Genomic DNA, 19,718 nt, shown 5'->3' with positions numbered 1-19,718 from the left:
AGAGAGGGAGCGAGGTGGGGTGGGCTGGGTGGGGTGGGGTGGGGTGGGCTGGGGTGGGGTGGGGTGGGGTGGGCTGGGGTGGGGTGGGGTGGGCTGGGGTGGGCAGTAGGGGAGCGAAAGCCTCATTTAAATGTTATGCCTCCAACCCCGAGCTTACAGCGTGATTTATCCTCAAAGAAATGTATGCAAATCCCCCATACATGTATCAAGGAGAACAAGCAATTACATTTTAAGATAAGGGGAGGAAGCATTATAGCACGCATGCATGCATGTATGCTGTGTGTGTGTATATGTGTGTGTGTGTGTGTGTGTGTTTTCGGGGGGAGGTAGGGACAGGGATCTTAAATGTATAGCTTGGAGTGCCATGGAGGATCTCCTGACACGGATTTGGTGGGATGAGGCCTGTGTGGTGTGATGTTAAGTGTGTGTTGAATGGCACTCCACACATCTGTCAAATTAGATTCCACGAGCGCACTCCTCTACGAAAGCATGCAGAGATAAAGAAACAACAGGGCCCTATGGTGGATCCGTTGTGAAGGAGGGAATGTGATTATTATGGGGATGTGTGGATGGATTTGGCCAATAACACTCTCCTCCTCCTCCCCCCTCCCCCCCCCCCCCCCCCTCCCCCCCCATGCACAGCTGCATCAGTGGGGCATCGCAAACGATTGCTGATACAAGCAGCCCACGCACCAGACCTCACACAAACACACACACACACACACACACACACACACACAGCAACAAAACACACACACACATGGTGTCAGTAAAATATACACACACATACGTGCTTAAACAAAAACACACACAGTCAGAAACACACACACACACACACACAGACACACACACTGACCTGGCGTCGAGGAAGCGTGAGCGCAGGATCATGACGGCCTCGCAGGTGCTCTGTTTCAGCTGCATCTGGATGGAGCTGAACTTGCGGTGGATGATGCTCACCATGCGCTCGATCTCCTTGGGCGAGATGGGGCGCGTGCGAGACTGCTCCCGCAGCAGGTTCATCACGTGGGTGGTGAACTCGTTACAGGCCTACAACACACACACAACACACACACACACACACACACACACACACACACACAACCATACACACACACAGACATCACCACAAAGAAAGAGCCAGATTAGTCAAAGAACATTACGCACCAACTCACTCACAAAACTGAAGGTTAAGACAAAGGGGATATGGAAGAAAAGGCATGCACAGATGCAGACAAAGTCATTAGTATTAGTATTAGTATGTAGGACGCATCTTCGACTACCATGTGTGTGCTGTGTTTTGACCTGGCCCTCGGTGTGTGTGAAGCGCCTTACTATCTGAAAACAGAATCCAGCCTGCAGAGGAGCAACCAAGGTCTTCACGTCCGCTGCTGCCTGCTAAACTAGCAACTCAGAAAGTGCCTCTCTGGCAAAACGACTGTCACTACTCACGCAATGGAACAGGAAATAACAAACGTCAAGAGAAAAATGTAGCAAAATAGACAAAACATCCCTGGTATTGTCAACAGGGATGGCGGAAAAACTGCCAAGCCACGAGGGCACCTAGGCACACAGACTGGTCAGCGTGTTCCTCGACATCCTGACAGGTGCGGATGTCCTGAGCGGTCGCCAAGGACAACGCCTGGCTGCGTCCCAGCTGGGGCCATCACCGTCACCGTCACCTTCCCTCAGCCTCTCCGGAGCGCCGCGATAGGAACACGGCTGCCCTCTGGCAAACTCCAGCACTCACACAATGATAAATATTACAGTAGTCCATCCAGGACACATGCCTTGCTCCAATATATACTATATATATATATATACACACATATAAAGAAAAAAACTGTCAAACTGCAAGCCTGGCATTTCAGCTCCACGGGACTGTGTCGCCATCCAGGAGTTTATTCCTGAGCCCATTCCTTCCTGGCCTCAGGGGACCCTTACAAGCGTTTAGCATTTCAGAGCTCGTAGAGGTTTTGCGAGTCGATGGCAGGTAAGGCAGGTACTGTTCCTCACCCCTACTAGAATATAGATTCCAATCCAGTCGGCACGGCACCCTAGAGCGCTATTTCAATGCACAGGCATTTAGATAAAACACCTACTGGGTGGAATGGACTGCGTACGAGTGTGTATCACCCAGGCCCTGACCGAGGCGGTAAAATGTCAGCTGTGATATCTGGTCATATTCTGGTAGTGATGACAGTGTGTACGCTAGCGTGTATGGGAATCTGTCTGCACGGGATGGGAGGAGTACCTGGTTTGTGTTGCCATGACTCCCTGCGTAACTCCCTCTCCAGCCGGATACCATCTTAAATACAGTATATAAATCAACAACATGTAAGTGCTGGCACCAGTCACGTGACTTTGACTTTGACACTCCCGACTTGTGCGGCGGCCCCTGCTGGCATTGTGTGAGGTTATGGATGGTAACCCTGTCTAAAGCTAATCAAAACACATTCTGCCTTCTGCCGGTAGGACAAACAAAAAGCTAAGGTCAGCACTTGCCTAAAGCTGCTTCACATTTTTTTTATACACTATTTCTGTAGCATTGAATTCAAGTGGATTCTGGTAAACACACAGCAGAATGCTGAACGTGAGAGCTGACGTCTCAAAGTGTGGAACTTTGTTTCAACATGCTTTCGTGGTGGCCTGGTCATTGCCATGCAGAGAATCAGCGAGGGTCTGTGAGCGGAGCGTGATGGGAGTTTGGCGCGTTCCATGCCGGTGGGGGTTGTGGTGGTGGGGCTTGTGGTGGGGGGGGGGGGGGGGGGGGGGTGGGTACGGGTGGTGGTAGTAGGGTGAAATCAATAACCATTCAGGGCCAAACAATTGCGTATTTGCAATTAAAGCTATTCCATTAGAGTAGCTTTTTAATTGCGGGAGAAAAGTGCTCTGTTTGTGTGTGTGTGTGTGTGTGTGTGTGTGTGTGTGTGTGTGTACACGTGCCTGAGTGTGTCTGTATATGCCTCTGAGCAAGTGTGTGTGTGTGTATTTGTCTTTGTGTGTGTGTGTGTGTGCATGAGTTGAGTGTATGTGTGTATGTCTATGTGAGTGTGTGTGTGTGTGTGTGTGTGTGTGTGTGTGTGTTTGCGTGTGAGTGTTTGCGTGTGAGTGTTTGTGTGTGAGTGTGTGTGTGTGTGTGTTTGCATGAGAGTGTGTGTGTGTGTGTGTTTGCGTGTGAGTGTTTGCGTGTGAGTGTTTGTGTATGAGTGTTTGTGTGTGAGTGTGTGTGTGTGTGTAAGTGTGTGTGTTTGTGTATGAGTGTGTGTGTGTGAGTGTGTGTGTGTGAGTGTGTGTGTGTGTTTGCACGTGAGTGTGTGTGTGCATTACGTGTGCATCTGTGTAGAGCAGGAGCTGAGGATCGCAGTTTCCTTGTTATACGGAGATGAAATTCTTCCTGAGCTGTTTGCAAATCAATCTCCGCAACAGAAACAAACCCTTAGCCTCTGCTCGGAGAGCAGCGTAGAGGAGGAGGGAGAGAGGGCGGGAGGGAGGGAGGGAGAGAGGGAGGGATTGATAATCTGACAGTCACAGGCTAGATAAGATAAATTAATAACAGAAATGGCTGCGCAGATAGAGGAGAGCAGGGCGAAGTGCAGATTTCATTACTGAAGGTGATGACAATGGAGATCTCCTGTAAAGGCTCAATCTTGCGTACACTCCACAGAGGAGCCAAGGAGGAGGCCATGACTCCACAGAGGAGTGAAGGAGGAGGCCACGACTCCACTGGTGAGACTCGGAGAGCCGTGGGTCTGAGGAAGGGACATTCTGCACTGGTGTTTTTCTAATGAAGATGAATGGTGGAGGATCATGGGAAGAATCATGAGGAAGCACTGAATGATGGGAAATGTGTGGGGGCACATCTCAGCACTCCAATGAGACCGCTTGTTCTTCTCCTCTCCACTTCCTGTTAACAGTATGGGTGGAAAGTTGATCCCTGGTATAGTCCACCAAGGCAATCATCTTAGCAGGCCAGCAATGAGAGTGATTAGTGAAGATGGAGACTGAATACTCTGTTGGAGTGCTGAGAAGTGCACACACACACACACACACCTGAGGAAAGTCGAGATGGAGTGATTGACAGAAAGGTGGCCATAGAGACAGTGGTGGGAGGCGGGTTGTACTCACCTGTTCATACTTCTCCAGCTCGGTGTGGTAGATCTGCCGGATCTGGGAGAGCTTGGCCCGGTAGTCCGAGTGCTCGGCAGAGTTGTCTGGTCCGGCTCCGCCCGAAGCCGCGGCTGCTGCCGCCGCTGCGGCCGAACCGCCTCCCTTCTCGGGCCCGGACACGCCCTCCGCCAGCAGCATGTTGTCCAATCGCATGAGCTGAGCATCTGGAGGCTCCTCCTCCTGGGCGCCGCGGATGCTGAGCACTGTAAACAACAACAAGAGGAGGAGGAAGGGAGGGGGAGAAAGGAGGGAGGGAGGGAGGGAGGGAAGAGATACAAAGGTGAGTCACAGCATGTCGTAAACACAGCACGAGTGCAGCCGCAGCAGCGGTGGGGGGGATCAGGCGCCACCTCACACCGGCGGCAGCTGGAGCCCACCCTGACTCAGGCAGGCACCGGTGACGCACAGCAACAAAAGATGAGACCACGTGAGACCACACACACACACACACACACACACACCTCATCTCATCTCATTTTATAAGGTGGACTGCACCTCACTGCACTACACTACACTACAGAGCTAGCCTGTGTGCTTACAAACAAAACAAACTCTCGTTTCGCTCTCGAATTTCCAAACCTACATCAGACGCCACGGGTCATGGGTTACTCAGTCAAAAGATGAGGTCCGTGTGCACGCGTGCGGCCCATTATCTGCCGTGCTCCATTAAAGCTGATGGGGGCTCCATCTCGGGGTGGAGATGGAGATGGAGGTTCAGCCTTCACACATCCCTGACTAATGAGCTGTGACGGGGGAGACCGTGGCAGGCAGGCAGGCCCCTGACTGCGTGCTCCAACACACACACACACACACACACACACACACACACACACACACACACACATTCCTGCCAGGCGCATGTGCTAAAGTCTGTCTGTCTGTCTGTCACCAGCTACATGCCAAGCCTATGGAGACCCCTAATGCAGCACTAATCCACTGTACATGTATGGATGTCTCCCTTGAACACCGGAATGTTCTTCTTCTGTGGAGGCTGAGGGTAGTGGTTGAAACTGAAGTAAGTGATAGTGCTGTGTTAACTGTATGCAACTTCAGGCTGACAGTTACACTGTGCCATTGAGAGGAGATGCTTGACAAGAGGAGCTGCTGAAGACAAAGGCTGATGTACAACTCTTGGCCACTAGATGGCTCTCTTGATGTTTCCAGGCAGAGGCAGAGGCAGAGGCCACCCTCCATTTTCAGCTGATGAGCAATGGAGCACAGTCACTAACACTTCAACACCAGCACACAAAACATACACAGACTGACACGCAAACACACAAAAATACAAGTGTGAACACACACGCACACATGCAACATACACAAACAAATATTCATCTGATGTTAAGTGGATGCCCATTCGTAGACTAAGCCATGTACATTTAAATGACTACCATCGTCCCTAGCTGCCAAATCAATCTGAGGTGTGTATAGGTACACGTCGTATTCTCCCTGAGGAGTTTTGACACTTAAAATGACACAAAATATGACTTTGAGACTTTTGAAAGCTGTGCAGCGACTGCTGCCATTTCAAGTGTTCTCATTTATTATGCCCCCCATTGTTCTGACCCAAACGGGAACAAGGAGTGGGGAAGCACTTCATTAATCCGAAGACAATGGCTCGTGCTTGGTGCATTAACCTCAGTCTGCTGCTCAGGGTCTGGATGTTCGGCCGGGGCGGAGGGGGGGTCAGTCAGTGGGATGAGAAAGAGTCCTGCTGGACAAAGCCCACCCCTACCTCTACCCCCAACCCCGAGAACCTCGTCTTCCTCAACAACGCCCAACGCAACCCAACATGCCCCCTCACCCTGTACACACACACACACACACACACACACACACACACACACACACACACACACACAACCCCCTTTAAAGTGGAGTCAAAATGCAAATGTGGAGGCTGCTGGCGAGTGGGAGCGAGAGGGAAAGGTCAGGAGGTCAGGGCGCGGGCCCAGCGTGAGGTAGATTGAGTGGCCTGGAGTTTCCCTCCAGGGAGAGATGGAGAGCTGGCGACTGTACAAACATCCTGTTTCATTAGCGCCCATTCCTCAGCCGACCTGATAAGGTACCCAGTCGAGTGGAGCAAACCGGAGTTGGGGTTGGGTGGGGGGGGGGGTACCAAGAAGAAGAAGGGGGTAAAAATAATAACCCCCTTCTCCCCTCTCTCACATAATCACCACATGGTGTTGGGCTGCTCTCTGACCCCAACCAAAAGACTCTAAATAAACTCGGTCATGCTGAGGCTACAATTACCACAGAGTCCCTAAATCAAGACTAAAGCCTTTTCTTTTCTCTCAAGTTCTCTTCCTCTCTTTCTGTTTTTTTTTTTTTGGTGTGGGTCCTCTTTGTGAGCTACATATCGTACAGAGTACAAACATTCTGCCTGTGGTAACCACCTCATAAATACCACAGTCAAGAGAGTGCGAAAGCGAGCCTGCCGCACCGAAGCCCCACATCCAACAGAACTAAAAACACTGTCAGGCCACAAGGCCAGGCATACGCTCTTGTCTTTTATTTAAAGTGAAAAACCAAAATCGTTGCTGAACATAAAAAAAGAAGAAAAAAGAAAATAAAGCATAGCCATCGTCTCTCTCCTGCGTGTTTCTAATGGGGTGTGAAGGATTAGCACCTCTGAAACATAAGGTCAGGCGCATCCTTCCCACTCCAAGTGGACTCAGTGAATCTGGAATGAGGATCGCACGGCATGTATTGAACTCAGAGATTCACAGAACTCTAATCCCGTGGATAACCCCCTGAAGACAAGGCATACATTTGATACTAAAAATGATCGCTCTCAGCAGTAGACACACGCAAAAAGAACTACAAAGAAAGCTAATGACTCTCTCACTCTCTTTCTTCCTTCCTGTCTCTCTTTTTCTATCTCTTTTTCTATCTATATCTATCTCCTTCTCTCTCTCTCTCTCTCTCTCTCTTTGCCTCCCAGAGCAGAGGACTGAGGTCTACAGAATTCTTCCCAGTGTTATAAAACGTCTAGACTGTCAAATGAAAATGGAACATAAAAATCCCCCCCGTTCATGCTACGATTCGATTCACGTCTGCCAAGTCCCGGCTTCACATCCACCAGTGTTTATTTTACTTGGCCAGAAGCATCTCCACCATCAGTCTTTAAAGCGGAGAGCGGGGGGGAACGAACATTTGGCGAGAGGAACTACGAGCTTCAGGAGGAAAAAAAGAGTGAAAGGGAAGAATCCGATATGCTCATTTAAAAAAGAAAAAAAATTGAGTGAAAAAGATCTAAAGGGCGAGGATCAAGTGTCAACAGAACGTTACATAGATGTCTACGAAGCATGGATATTCATCTCGAGAAGACAACTGCATCTGGCGAGGCAGACTGACACACAAGCGAAGCGTGTCATTCTTCTGGAGACGGAAAAAATGAACCGTCTCAACACACCTATCACACACACTTTCCATCAGACGATGACAAAAGTCTAGCAACATGACCTTTACAAAAGTGTGTCCCGGTCATCTTCAAAGATATTTTTTTTTCCCCCCATTCTGTCTGTTTTGCAAAACCATAGCGGAGTACGTGTGTGTGTGTGTGTGTGTGTGTGTGTGTGTGTGTGTGTGTGTGTGTGTGTTTTTTCCTGTTCAGCCAACCTACAACCTGTCCTCTGGTTGCATGGGGCCTGGGCGAGAGCATCTGTCATGGGGGAGATGCGCGCAGAAGCGATGCAACAGACAGGACAGGAGGACGATGCCATTTTGAGAGGCCTGTCATCCTTCATCGACAGCTGATTGCAACATCCTCTCTGACCAAGCCAGACGAACAGCTGCTGTCAGCGTGTGTTTGTATGTGAGGTTTTTTTCCCCTTTTCAGCAGCTCTGTGACTGTAATCGTATTTCATTGGTTTTAGGCACCATTGATTTTTATTGGGCTTTAATGTGTTGCTCTACTAACTGATATATAAGATGCATGAGATTCCACTGAGTGGTTTAATTCGGGCTAATCCGCGTAATTTCGGCAATTATTATTTTAGTTGGTCGAGAAACAATAGCCGAGGATTATTCTGAAGTCATGCGGTGAGGGGTGCCATTAGTCGGGGGGGAGTGGAGAGGGTGTTTTGGACACAGTCAAAAACAAGCTGTAACCACTGGTACATATTTGGAGCAGTCCGAGGGGCTTAAGACAACATCAGATAGAAAAAGAAAAGAAAAAGCAAATATGTGCATCCTTCAGTCGGATCCCAGTGCACAATTAAACCCACAAAAATGGATTATGGCAAATGCATACAATTGAGTTAAGAGGAAAGAATGGAGAGGGGGGGTGGTGGGGGTGGGGTGAAACTGTTTCCATAAAATTGGCTTTGCTGTGGGTCATAATTACACGACTCAGTAAGGACCACTTCACTCTGTAATGGCAGGCTAATTGATTCCTCCTAATATTTTCCAGCCTTGGGTCTGCGCGGCCCTCCCCTGTCAAACGCGGGCTGTTGAACTTACTTAGCCACCCGCCGACCAACATCAAGCCCGCTCCCAGGGATAAACAATTACCCGTGTGCAATTTCAAACCTCCTTTTCACTCTCTCTGTGTCTCTCTCTCTCTCTCTCTCACTCTGTCTCTCTCTCTCTCTCTCTCTCTCTGTGTGTCTGTCTGTCTCTCTGTGTCTCTCTGGCTCTCTCTCCTTCCCCTCTCCCCTCCCCCCCCCCCCCCCCCACACTCACATTCTTCTCTCTCTCCCTCTTTTTTTTTTCAGACAGCATCACCCATTCACTCTGGAGCTATTTTCCCCCACTTGGAGGCGTTTCAAAGATGGCTTGTTGTTAGACAAGGCCTAATTCCTCTCCCCTGTTGCCAGCCCGCCAGTCCCTCTTGGTAACCGATTAGCCAGCCTTTTATCCTGGGCTATATGAAGGCTGGAGGGGATGGGGGATGGGGGGTGGGGTGGTGGAGGGGGGGATATGGCAGTGAGGATGGCTGATGGCTGTGCTGATGTGACCCAGCCTCCCTCTGCCAACATGGCAAAGCGAGAGAAAGAGAGAGTGAGGGACAGAGAGAGAGAGAGAGAGCAAGGGAGCTAGAGAGAGAGTGGGAGAGTGTGAGAGAGAGAGAGAGAGGCAGAAGCATTACACTGATCGATTCATACTAGACAAGTTAGCTTCTCTCTTTCTTCATTTCTCTTGATGCCCTCAGCCATGCGCAGGGATATGCATTACTCTGAGACACTGAGCGCACACAGTCTCCTCTCCACTCAGTGTGAGCCATGATGGGAGATAAGATCCGTTAATTCTCTCCCTGCCCCCCCCCCCCCCCCCCCCCAACCCCTCCAACCCCCCCACTCCTCATTCTTCCTTTCTCTCGGTGCTCAGTGGCCTGTCATAACAGCCAGGCGTGGCATCTCAAGGCCGGGCAGATGGTTCGTTTTGTCATCACGTCATATCCAGCACCCTCCCAAACCCAGAAAAAAATATTCTGAAGCGGACTTCATCCATTTATGCCGGGGCGAAACCGCACTCACATCAAAACAAACGCGAGGCGCAAGCTCACCCCCGGTGCATCCAGCCTTCAACAAACCCAATCAATATTTAATCCAAACCCCATAAAGATAAGAGCGCAGGACGGATCCCTTTAACTCGCCGCTCATTTATCGGCCCACTATTTATTCCATTTCCAGCTGTGTTTCTGGAGGAGGATCAGGCATAGGGACGATTTATGCATCCTTCTCCCCCCTTTCTCTCTCCCTCTCTCTCTCTCTCTCCCTCTCTCTCTCCCCCTTTTCATTCTCCCTCTGTCCTACTCTCCCCTCCCCTTGTTCCCCAGAACTGCAGAAACGAGTGTGTATGCCTCCATCTCTCTCTCTCTCTCTCTCTCTCTCCCTTCTTCATTTTCCATTAACCAAACATCCAAAATGGCCGCCATCCTTATGAGAGGGGGCGCCCTTTGAATGCTGAAATATTAATTGAAATGGAGATGCGTCTCGTTTCGGCTTAACTGTGAGCCCCGGGGTGGGTGGGGTGGGAGTAAGGGTGGTGAGGGTGTGAGGAGGTTTCTTAATTGAACACAGACAGAAGACAAATCCCTCTCCTCTCCTCTCCTCTCCTCTCCTCTCCTCTCCTCTCCTCTCCTCTCCTCTCCTCTTCAGCTCTCTCTCCTAGTGACTGAAGCGTATCTGAGAGGAGAGGAGGAGAGAGGGAGAGGGAGAGAGAGAGAGAGCAAGAGTCGTGCTCCAGAGCTTTGGTTCGTATGCACACAGGGTGGAGGATGACATTCAAATATGCAGCGACACACTTAAAGAACCACAGGCTGGCCCTGCGTGGTCACCCATGGTGGACTACATGTCCTGACACCTGCCTTAAGCAGGCATAAACACCAAGCTTAGGGCAGACCACATGAATACGTTACCCACCGTGACAAACACCACTATGAGCAGAAAGGGATCACAGGACGAGGGTATTCTTTGCATACACTTCTGTATTCTAGATGTGTCTATCAAATTTCAGTCAGCATTCACTTGGTCTTAATTAGGCAGCTGGGCCATCCCAACATTCAGAGGTCCAATATTTCTTGATAGTTACCGCTAAAATGAATAATGACCGGTGCCGTTGGCAACAGGTTTTGTGCTTGATACACATCTTTCATATCATTCCAACAGTCTGTTCACTCATTGCAATGAAAATTCATTGTAACTCATTCAATTCATTGCAAGTCAGCAAGTAATACATTGCAACACAAAAGTTCTATTTGTGTGAAGAAGTCTTTCCTCAGCGGAAGCCACAAAATAGCAATAAAATCATAAAAAAAAAGACATATTTTAGAGAAATGTCTTTTATCGTTTTGGCAGGTAACCATATAATCCAGGCTAATGTGCAGTCTGCTGGTCATTCTTGAAAAAATAAATCCCTTCAGGACGACACAATTCCTATTGGGATTTATTTTTCCAGAATGACCACCGAACTGTGCATTATCCCTCACGTGGAGTATCAGTAGCCGAGGGTAGGGCAGGGATCTAAGCCATGTGCCAAGCATCACCTCACTGCCCGCTCTGCCCCCGCTCTGATCTGGGTCTCTCTAAATGGCATTACCAATATCTGGCCCAGAGAGTCGCAACACACCATGTCCAGATATCTTATCCTCGCCCATTAGCGGTGGATAACGCCTGCCTGTCAAAAGCCATACGCCGCCTAATCCCCTTCTGAATTTCTCCGGCATGCAGACAGGCTACCCTGCTGGCAGGACCGGGGCAGCCCCACGGTGGAGATCCACTGATAGAGGAGGGAGCGGAGGAGGGTGGAGGAGCGGAGGAGGCGGGCATACTAATGTTTAATTAATGATGTTGGGGGCATTCCTGTCATTGTTAGCCAGATGTATGGGCATGGAGGGCGGGCAGGAGACCATGGGGTCATCACGCTGCTTGGCACCTTTTGGAGAGGCTCCATTTTACATTGCGGCGCTGTAACAGGAGACACAGCACTGCACCCGGGGACGGGCACGGTGGGGGGGTGGAGGGGTAGGGGTGATGGGGGGGGGGGGGGGGGGGGGGGCGTGCAGAGAGACAGCCAAACTGACACATGAGACTGGTCAGTGCAGAGCACAGTCTAGCTACCACAGCAACACCTTGGTAGCCAAAGCAAGCATGTTGCTGAGCTTAAACGCTTTAAACAAAATGGACACTGGCATTTCATTCCTGAATGAAATCCTCAATACAAATATGCTTATATTTAAACATATACATGAGATAATACCTGAAGATCAAATATACCTAAATATTTAGTAAAAAAGAAAATACTCTGCATTTTGCTCTTGAATTTATTTGCAGATTTCAATTTAAAAATATAGATTTTCCAAGTTCAAAATCCACACCACAGCAGAATGAATCTAATGTTCTCAGTACCCATCAAATACAGTTCAATAGGCACAAAAATAAACTAGCAACATAAAAATACACCACAGGCATCAAAACAAAAACATCTCTTCATAAATAGTGTGCGAACAAGGGGGGGGGGGCGAAAAGCGAGAGCCTTTAGCCTAATTAACCCTTTGGAGCTGGGCTGGTTCGGGCCTGTCGTTGTAGATTTATTCTGACAGCACTGGTCCTATTTGTTTGCATTGGTGATTCAGTGGGCACACTTCATTGTGGCTTTAGCAGTTAATAAATCATGGTGGCTCGGCGCGGGCCTGTGCTACGGTGGTCCTGTCACGAGGCAGGCTCCAGAGTCGAAGCGACAGCTACATGCTAATTCAACATCGGCATAATTCATTATGCAGTCGCAAGTGTACTGGAACGGAAAAGGAGGCAACACGCACCGGGAGGAGGACGACAGGCTTCAAACTGTTAAAAGCAGGCCACCTCCTCCTCACTTCCCCTTTGCAGTTAACTGGCATGAAGCCTCTATACCACAACAACCACAAGCTGGGGCAAAAGGAGGAGAGGGGGAAAAAAAACACACACTGTGAGGGAGATACATGGAGAATCTACAAAAGCTGCTCACGCTGTATCATAAATATTTATTACACAATTACCACTGCCAACACAGGGGTGGACACCAGTGCACTTGATTTTGATTTTTTTTTAATAAATCCTTTGCAACAACATGCAAATACACTTTTTTATTTCTTTTTTTTTAATATCATTTTTGTTCTGTATTTTTCAGTATGAGGAAGTAGCTCTGGTGCTGTTGGCTGTTTAGACTGGATTTCACGAGGAGGGGGGTCAAAGGGGGGAAATTACCACGAGGACGAGTGAAAAGGTAGGTCGGAGGACAGTTAATTAAAAAACTGAAATCGAATCATAAAATTAAAAAGTCAATTAAAAGAATGAGCCCGGGTGCGCGTCGCCGCTGTGACAACCGGCGGAAGCGAAGCTGACAGGCGTCACATTAGAGCGATTCGGTGGCTTCTAGTTCCCCCTTTCTCCCGCGCTCCCCGTGACCAGCAGTTCCAAGGCAAGGAGGACCGGCGAGGCCCTTTGTTAGGGCACCCATCCTCAAACCCCACCACCACCACCCCTGAAACACCACAACCACCACCACCCCCCCACCACCAACACCACAACCACCCCTCACCACCCTCCGTCCTGCTCTCTGGCTCTAATAATGGTAATTATAATCATTACTGGCCGAGCCGTGGCCCGGGGGCAGGTGCAGATGAGAATCAGGCACTGGAGGAGGAAGATCTCCGTGGGTCGGGGCTTCATGCGAGAGGCATTCATTAGAAAAATGGTGCTCCTTATTCACAAGACACAGTATATGAGGCCCGAGGCTAGTGGTATCTCTTTCTATCTCACAGGCAGCGGCTTAAATATATATGATCTATGCGCCTGATCTCATCTGACTTGGGTTCCACACAGAGCACTGATGCTGTACGAGAGGCCTAAGGGCGAGAGAGAGAGAGAGAAAGGGAGGAGGAAAGAAATAAAAAGAAAGATAGAGAGAGAGAAAGAGGTAGATAGAGATAGATAGAGAGAGAGAGAGAGATTCTTGGCACATGAAATCATCTGACAAACAGACAGGGCGTGGGGTTGGGGTTGGGGTTGGGGTTGGGCTTAAATATCAAGCGCTGCCCTGTCCCCAAATGAAGAGGCATGAAAGCCCTGTTCCTTCTGCCCTGGTGACCAGCGCTGCATAAAACCACTGAATCATCTGAAAACTTTTTTTCTTCTGGAAACCCTCTTCAAACACTTTCACAAAGAGGAAGACAGAAAAAAGAGAAGAAAATGCTCACTCTGACTGCAAAGCTCCACTGCGTTGGATCCTGTGTGTGTGTGTGTGTGTGTGTGTGTGTGTCAGCGTTATATAACGCAATGGTGCCATCTCTACCCCGGCCTTGAGGAGAGAGGTGAGAGGAGCGCGGTGGAGCTCCATTAGGGTGGCCCGTGTCGGCACTAACAGGCAGAGGCAGTGGGGTGCTTAGGGTGCCCTCCGTCAGCCTCCTCCTGTGTGTGAGTGTGTGTGTGTGTGTGTGTGTGTGTGTGTGTGTGTGTGTGTGTGTGTGTGTGTGTGTGTGTGTGTGTCCTCCGTCAGCCTCCTCCTGGCCCCAGGGCGCGGAGCGGGCGCTAGCTGGGGTCGCCGCCTCCTGTGTCATTAAGGTTCCCCTCCAGCCCCTTATTAGAGCCATTTCTTCAGGAGGCGTCAGTAAGCATGTCAGTGCCTCAGACTGGCCCAGGACGTGGAGGTGACCACAGCCGAGGCCACCCAACTAAAACCCCTCAGCCCGGAGAAGGAGGACCGCAGCACAGGGTCAGACAACAACCCTGTACCCACCCAACACACACACACACACACACAACTTTAACCCCAACTCCCCCCACACACCCATCCTCTTTCCTGACCTCCCTCCACCTTGCTGTCTTCTGTTAACAACCCCCCCCGCCCCCCCAACTCACACCACCCCCCAGTGCTGGGTGTCAGTGGGGCAGGAGCGGTGTCTGCCGTGTGACCGGTGACTGCATCTCTCTCTGTCAGAGTGCAGCACTATACCTGTCCCCATTACTCTGTAGGTCGGCCCTGCAAGGACAGCACCACACTGGCAGCCCTCAGCTTATCACTTATCGCTCACACGGACTTCTCTTCCCAAACACCACTTTCACCAGACGGGCTTGCACACTTAGCCATATGGAGCGGTCACTCTAGATGTTTACCCTCTTTACAATAACTAGGCAAGTTAACTAGATGAGTAAGCAGGTCATCTAAGCAGTCACCAAATACCATAGTGGAACTATAACAAGAACTGGTTACTCGTTTCAAATTTACAGTGGAAATCAAGGTATGAAACAGAAATGCTATGGGCACTAGTCAAGTGCATACTACCCACAATGCTCTGAGTGAAGTGAACGTCTCTGGAGCCAGTGTGGTGGGAGAAGCAGTGTTCAGTGAGATGTAACACGGGACGGCTCAGGCTCGGGCTCGTCCGGCCCAGCAGCTTGGAGGTGTTTGTGTCTGAGCGCGTTATGGGTGCTGAACACGGGAATTATTAGTGGATGCTCACGGGAAACTCTCCCTCCGAACCATCCCGACTGAGATGGATGCCAGTTTTATCATTCTCCCTCCTCCCTCCCTCCCTCCCTCTCTCTCTCCCTCCCTCCCTCCTCCCCTCTCTCCCTCCCGGCCTCACCGTCTGTGTTCGTCAGCATGGCACATTTCACAAAGCGGGCGCCCGCTCTCTCACTGCCAACAAGTTTATGTAAAAGTGATTAACAGTAATTAATCCTTAATTACTATGATTAGCCAAGTCGCAGTAAATTAAGGCACATCTGGAGTGGCGGGGGGGGTTGGGGAGGTGTGGGGGGGGGGGGGGTGGTTGTGTAGGGAGGCGGGCGGGCGGTTGTTGGCTCAAGCTCGTCACGCAGAGAGCGCCCATTCGATGACAGTTTATTTTTTTGTGCGACCTGTTACATGCCCCTCAGCAAGTGGATCATGATTTACACAACACTGTGAGTGTGTGTGTGTGTGTGTGTGTGTTTGTGTGTGCATCCAACGCAGACTACAAGTGCCCATAACAAGCCAAAGGCCTCCTGCAGTGCCATACTGCTTACCAACATGGAAAACACACACACACACACACACACACACACACACACACACACACACACACACACACACACACACACACACACACACACACACACACACACACACACACACACACACACACACACCTGACTATATGGGGGCTAGGGATGGGACTGCTGGGAGTTTGAAACCCACTTTTGGTTTCCTCCATCATATTTACAGATCCATGCATCATGGAGTGCGATTATGAGTTCCCCTGTGTCTCCCAGATCTCCTGAGATGGTGGGGACGCATGGAGGGAGCGTCTGGGAGCCTGCAACCATCTCCAAACAGGCACCAACAAACAGGATCCAAAATGGCGGTTGCTGAGGCTATGGATGAGGCGGTGTATCAGTCATAGGATGTCTGTATTTCACACCAGGCAAAATACAACACTGTCAAAGAGAAAGGCCAGGCAGACAGATTAGCCCAACTCAAAATGAAGAGAGTTCCATGTAGAAACACTGTCGTTCATGTTTACTGATGGACGTAACTAGTGTGTGTGTGTGTATGCACTTCATGCACACACACACACACACACACACACTTTGCCCTCTGCATTCAGCAATCCTACTGCATTCCTGATTGGCTGTGATGCCTGAAGATGTCTCTGGGCACGTCAGTGCAAGATCTTTCTCTCACTCTCTCTCTCCCTCTCTCTCTCCTGCCTTACAACCCCCATGCTCTCTCTCCTTCTCCCCCATTCCTCACTCTTTCCCTTTCTCTTTTTCTCCCCCATCTTTATTCCCCCTCACTTCTCCCCATGTTTCCCCCTCTCTCTTTCTCCCTCTCCCCTTCTCTCTGCCTCCCACCATCTCTCTCGCTCTCTCTCTCTCTCTCTCTCTCTCCCTCCCTCTGTGTGGGATAAATAATGCATCTGGCTGTGCCGTATGCAGTGTGGCTGCCGCGCTCTCAGCGGGGTTCGGCAGCGCTCCCCGTGAGCGGCGGTCTCTCCCTGTTACACTGCTCCCGATTAATTACACACTTTAATGAGCTGCATTATTAATGAGGCTCTTACTATGCAGTTTTATGGGTGGGTGGGGGGGGGGGGCGGGCGTAGGCAGCAGCAGCAGATGAGTTGCCGAGCAGCAGTCAGCATGGCGACGACGAGCTGGGGGCTCTCCAGCTCTCATTAGAATATTACAACGGGCTTCTGGGACCAGCGCTATTTAAGCCATCGAAATAATAGGATTTTGTATTTTAGCGTCACACACATAAACAAACACACACACACACACACAGAGACAGAGGAACATACATCTGTGTGAGCCAAAGCTAGGCCACTAGCAGGCATGTGAGTTGGAGCCAGGCATCCACACAGCCATCCAGCCAGCCAGCCAGCCAGCCATCTCTCCATGATGTTGTGTCATGATGAGAGCAAGCCCAGGGGACGGTGGCGGAGCGGATCATCAGGGCGACGCCTGCAGACCTTACAGCAAAGGGGCGCCCCCCTGGTGCTGTTCTGGGAGGGTGGGAGGGGTGGGAGCATGTCCTCGGAGATTAAGGTGGAGCGGGCGAGGAGCAGTTAATTTATCTTAGAGGGAGGACGGCGGCCGCTCCACGCTCCTCTTACTAAGGAAATATGAGCTCCACTGAATCATGCTCTGGCCAGGGCGGGCGCTCGTGGAAGCTGGTGGAAGGCACAAATAAATAAAAATGATAGGAGGGAATGTTTAAAAAGGAAGGAGGCTGAAAGGAAAAGAAAGGGGGGGGGGAGCTTTTTCCCTGAGAGAAACCAGACTGGTGAGGGGGGAGAAAATGAAAACTAAAAAAACAGGACCATACACTGTGAACGGAGTGGAGTGAACACTGACCCACCCACCCAACACCTTCCGTTTGGGGGCAAACCACAGACCCAAAACCTGCTGGGGCGTGGGTGGCAGGAGCGTTGGAAGAATGTACTGACACGACAAAATCAAACACGCCTGAGAATAGCGCCGTGCATAGTACGACTCCGCCGCCGCCGCTGCTGCTGCTGCTGCTGCTGCTGCTGCATGAAACTCTCTGGATCTGATGCCCGCGCGGAGAGACGAGACCTCTGGAAACGTACAAGAGCAAAACAATGGTTTCTTTCTCTGAAGACTACAGACAGAGAGAGAGAGAGAGAGAGAGAGATGAAGAAGAAAAAGAAGAAGAAGAGGAGAGCAGAGAGGCCTGTTGTGGAGCGTTGTGCTATATTAAGGAGACTGGTGACACCTCAGTAGCCTCGCCTTGCGTTGAAGAATATGTCGCATTAGCAACATACATGGATGAGTTTTTTTTTGGTGTGCATTCATCAGTCAACCTTGGCATGCTCGCGTAGCTTCTGCAGACACAGTCTGCGCATTTCTGCCAGAGAAGGAGAGAGAGAGAGAGAGCGAGAGAGAGATAGATAGATAGAGATAGATAGATAGAGAGAGAAAGAGAGAGATAGATAGAGAGAGAAAGAGAGGGAGTGGGAGAGAGAGAGAAAGAGAGAGAGAGAGGGAGTGGGAAAGAGAGAGAAAGAGAGAGAGAGAGAGAGAGAGTGGGAGATGAGTTTTACAGCGGCAGTCAACAGTGAAATCCCACGAGGCCTCTCTATTTGGGATACTTTGTGTACAAGTTGCTGCCAGAAACGACTTTGTTTCTGCCACTCAGGAGTGTGGAGAGGGAGAGGCATCAAAAACACGTCATATCCCATTACTTTTCACGCGCCGCTTTGAGAGGAGCGATGACCGATCGCTGTCGCCGCCGCTGCCTGTCGAATTGGAAATGAAATGAAACGCTTGCTCCGTATTAATAAACCCAAATCTAATAATAAGCGGAGCAACCTGAACATCTGTGACCATCGGAGAGTAGAGAACACCAGAAACACCCCCAACACACACCCCAACACACACACCCCAACACAGCGGCCTGGACAAAGGAGCGCTGGCGAGATTGATATCTCTCCTCCAGACCATCACAAAATGAAGTCACTCGAGTGTCCAGTGATTCCTGGCCTATGAATTGTAATGAGCCACCCACCACCACTAACCCCCCATAGACACACACACACACACACACACACACACACACACACACACACTGCCCCCGCTGAGGGGTCTGTGGCTGGGCAGGCAGGCGGATGGGAACGGCCCTCTCTGGAGCAGCAGACAGCGGACCCTGGGGACACAAAGGCCCCTCCGCAGCCACAGGGGCCCTCTGCTCCTGCAGGAGATGAAAGCCACACAAGTAGCCGAGCATCACAAACGGCCAGTGCACTCATTATCACTGCTACCACCACACCCACCACCACCACCACGGACGCCACGGTCGCCACCGCCCCCAATGTGGGTTAGAGAGCAGATGCAAATATAGGTCAGGATGGACCCCCTGCTGTCAATCAAGACGCACGCACACACACACACACACAAAAAGAAGAAGAAGGAAGAAAAAAGATGGGTGAGGATGTGTGAGAGGGGAGAAAGAGTGAGGAAGAAAGAAAGAAAGAAAGAAAGAAAGAAAGAAAGGGTGACAGAAAGAAAAGGAGGGTGAGAGAAAGGAAGAGAGACAGAGAATAAGGATAGAGAAAGAATGCAATGAAGACTGAGGGAGAGAAAAAGACAGACAGACAGGCTGACCAAAGATCATGTCTGGTGTTGAAGATCACACGCCATCACTGAGAGACAGAGTACAAAAGAATAATGAGTCTGCGAGAGCCGGCGTCTGAAGGAGGGGGTGGGGGTGGGGGGGCTCTGACTGTCACAGAGCTGAACACAGAGAGATAAGCCTCACTTCCACATGGGCCTTAAATCAATGAGTCAATACTGAGTGCAAGGGATAATGGCTGATCTTCACTGGAATCAAATATTCAGCAATAGCAACATTACAGGGCCTCATTACCAATTACTCAGAAAATCACACTGTTTTACCTGAATGAATACTTCTATAATACATGTAGACACATTATGTATACAGCTACATTTATAGATGTATGGATTTGTATTCTTCAAAGGCTACACTACTTGGGCAACAGGTAATAGACACTAGACCCTCTTGAAGAAGTTTGAACTTGTGGCCCAAACTAGTATATGCAGGAA

At 50.2% G+C, this 19,718-nt stretch overlaps 1 protein-coding gene across 4 annotated transcripts in view; it reads right to left on the bottom strand.

Moving 5' to 3' along the window:
- The window catches only part of pbx1b (pre-B-cell leukemia homeobox 1b), a 67,230-nt gene that overhangs the window by 10,530 nt on the left and 36,982 nt on the right, over positions 1-19,718 (bottom strand). For 2 of the 4 annotated variants that reach the window (XM_031574563.2, XM_031574565.2), the window contains exons 3-5: positions 4,126-4,370; positions 2,252-2,305; positions 857-1,047 (exon numbers count right to left, since the gene is read on the bottom strand). In XM_031574563.2, the coding sequence (XP_031430423.1) occupies positions 857-1,047; positions 2,252-2,305; positions 4,126-4,370 (490 nt within the window). The remainder of the gene's footprint in view (positions 1-856; positions 1,048-2,251; positions 2,306-4,125; positions 4,371-19,718) is intronic. The other 2 variants (XM_031574564.2, XM_031574566.2) reach the window with 1 other exon arrangement.

This window comes from Clupea harengus, chromosome 10 (assembly GCF_900700415.2).
Source record: "Clupea harengus chromosome 10, Ch_v2.0.2, whole genome shotgun sequence".
Classification (NCBI taxonomy): domain Eukaryota; kingdom Metazoa; phylum Chordata; class Actinopteri; order Clupeiformes; family Clupeidae; genus Clupea; species Clupea harengus.
This window is presented reverse-complemented; position numbering and strand designations above follow the sequence as displayed.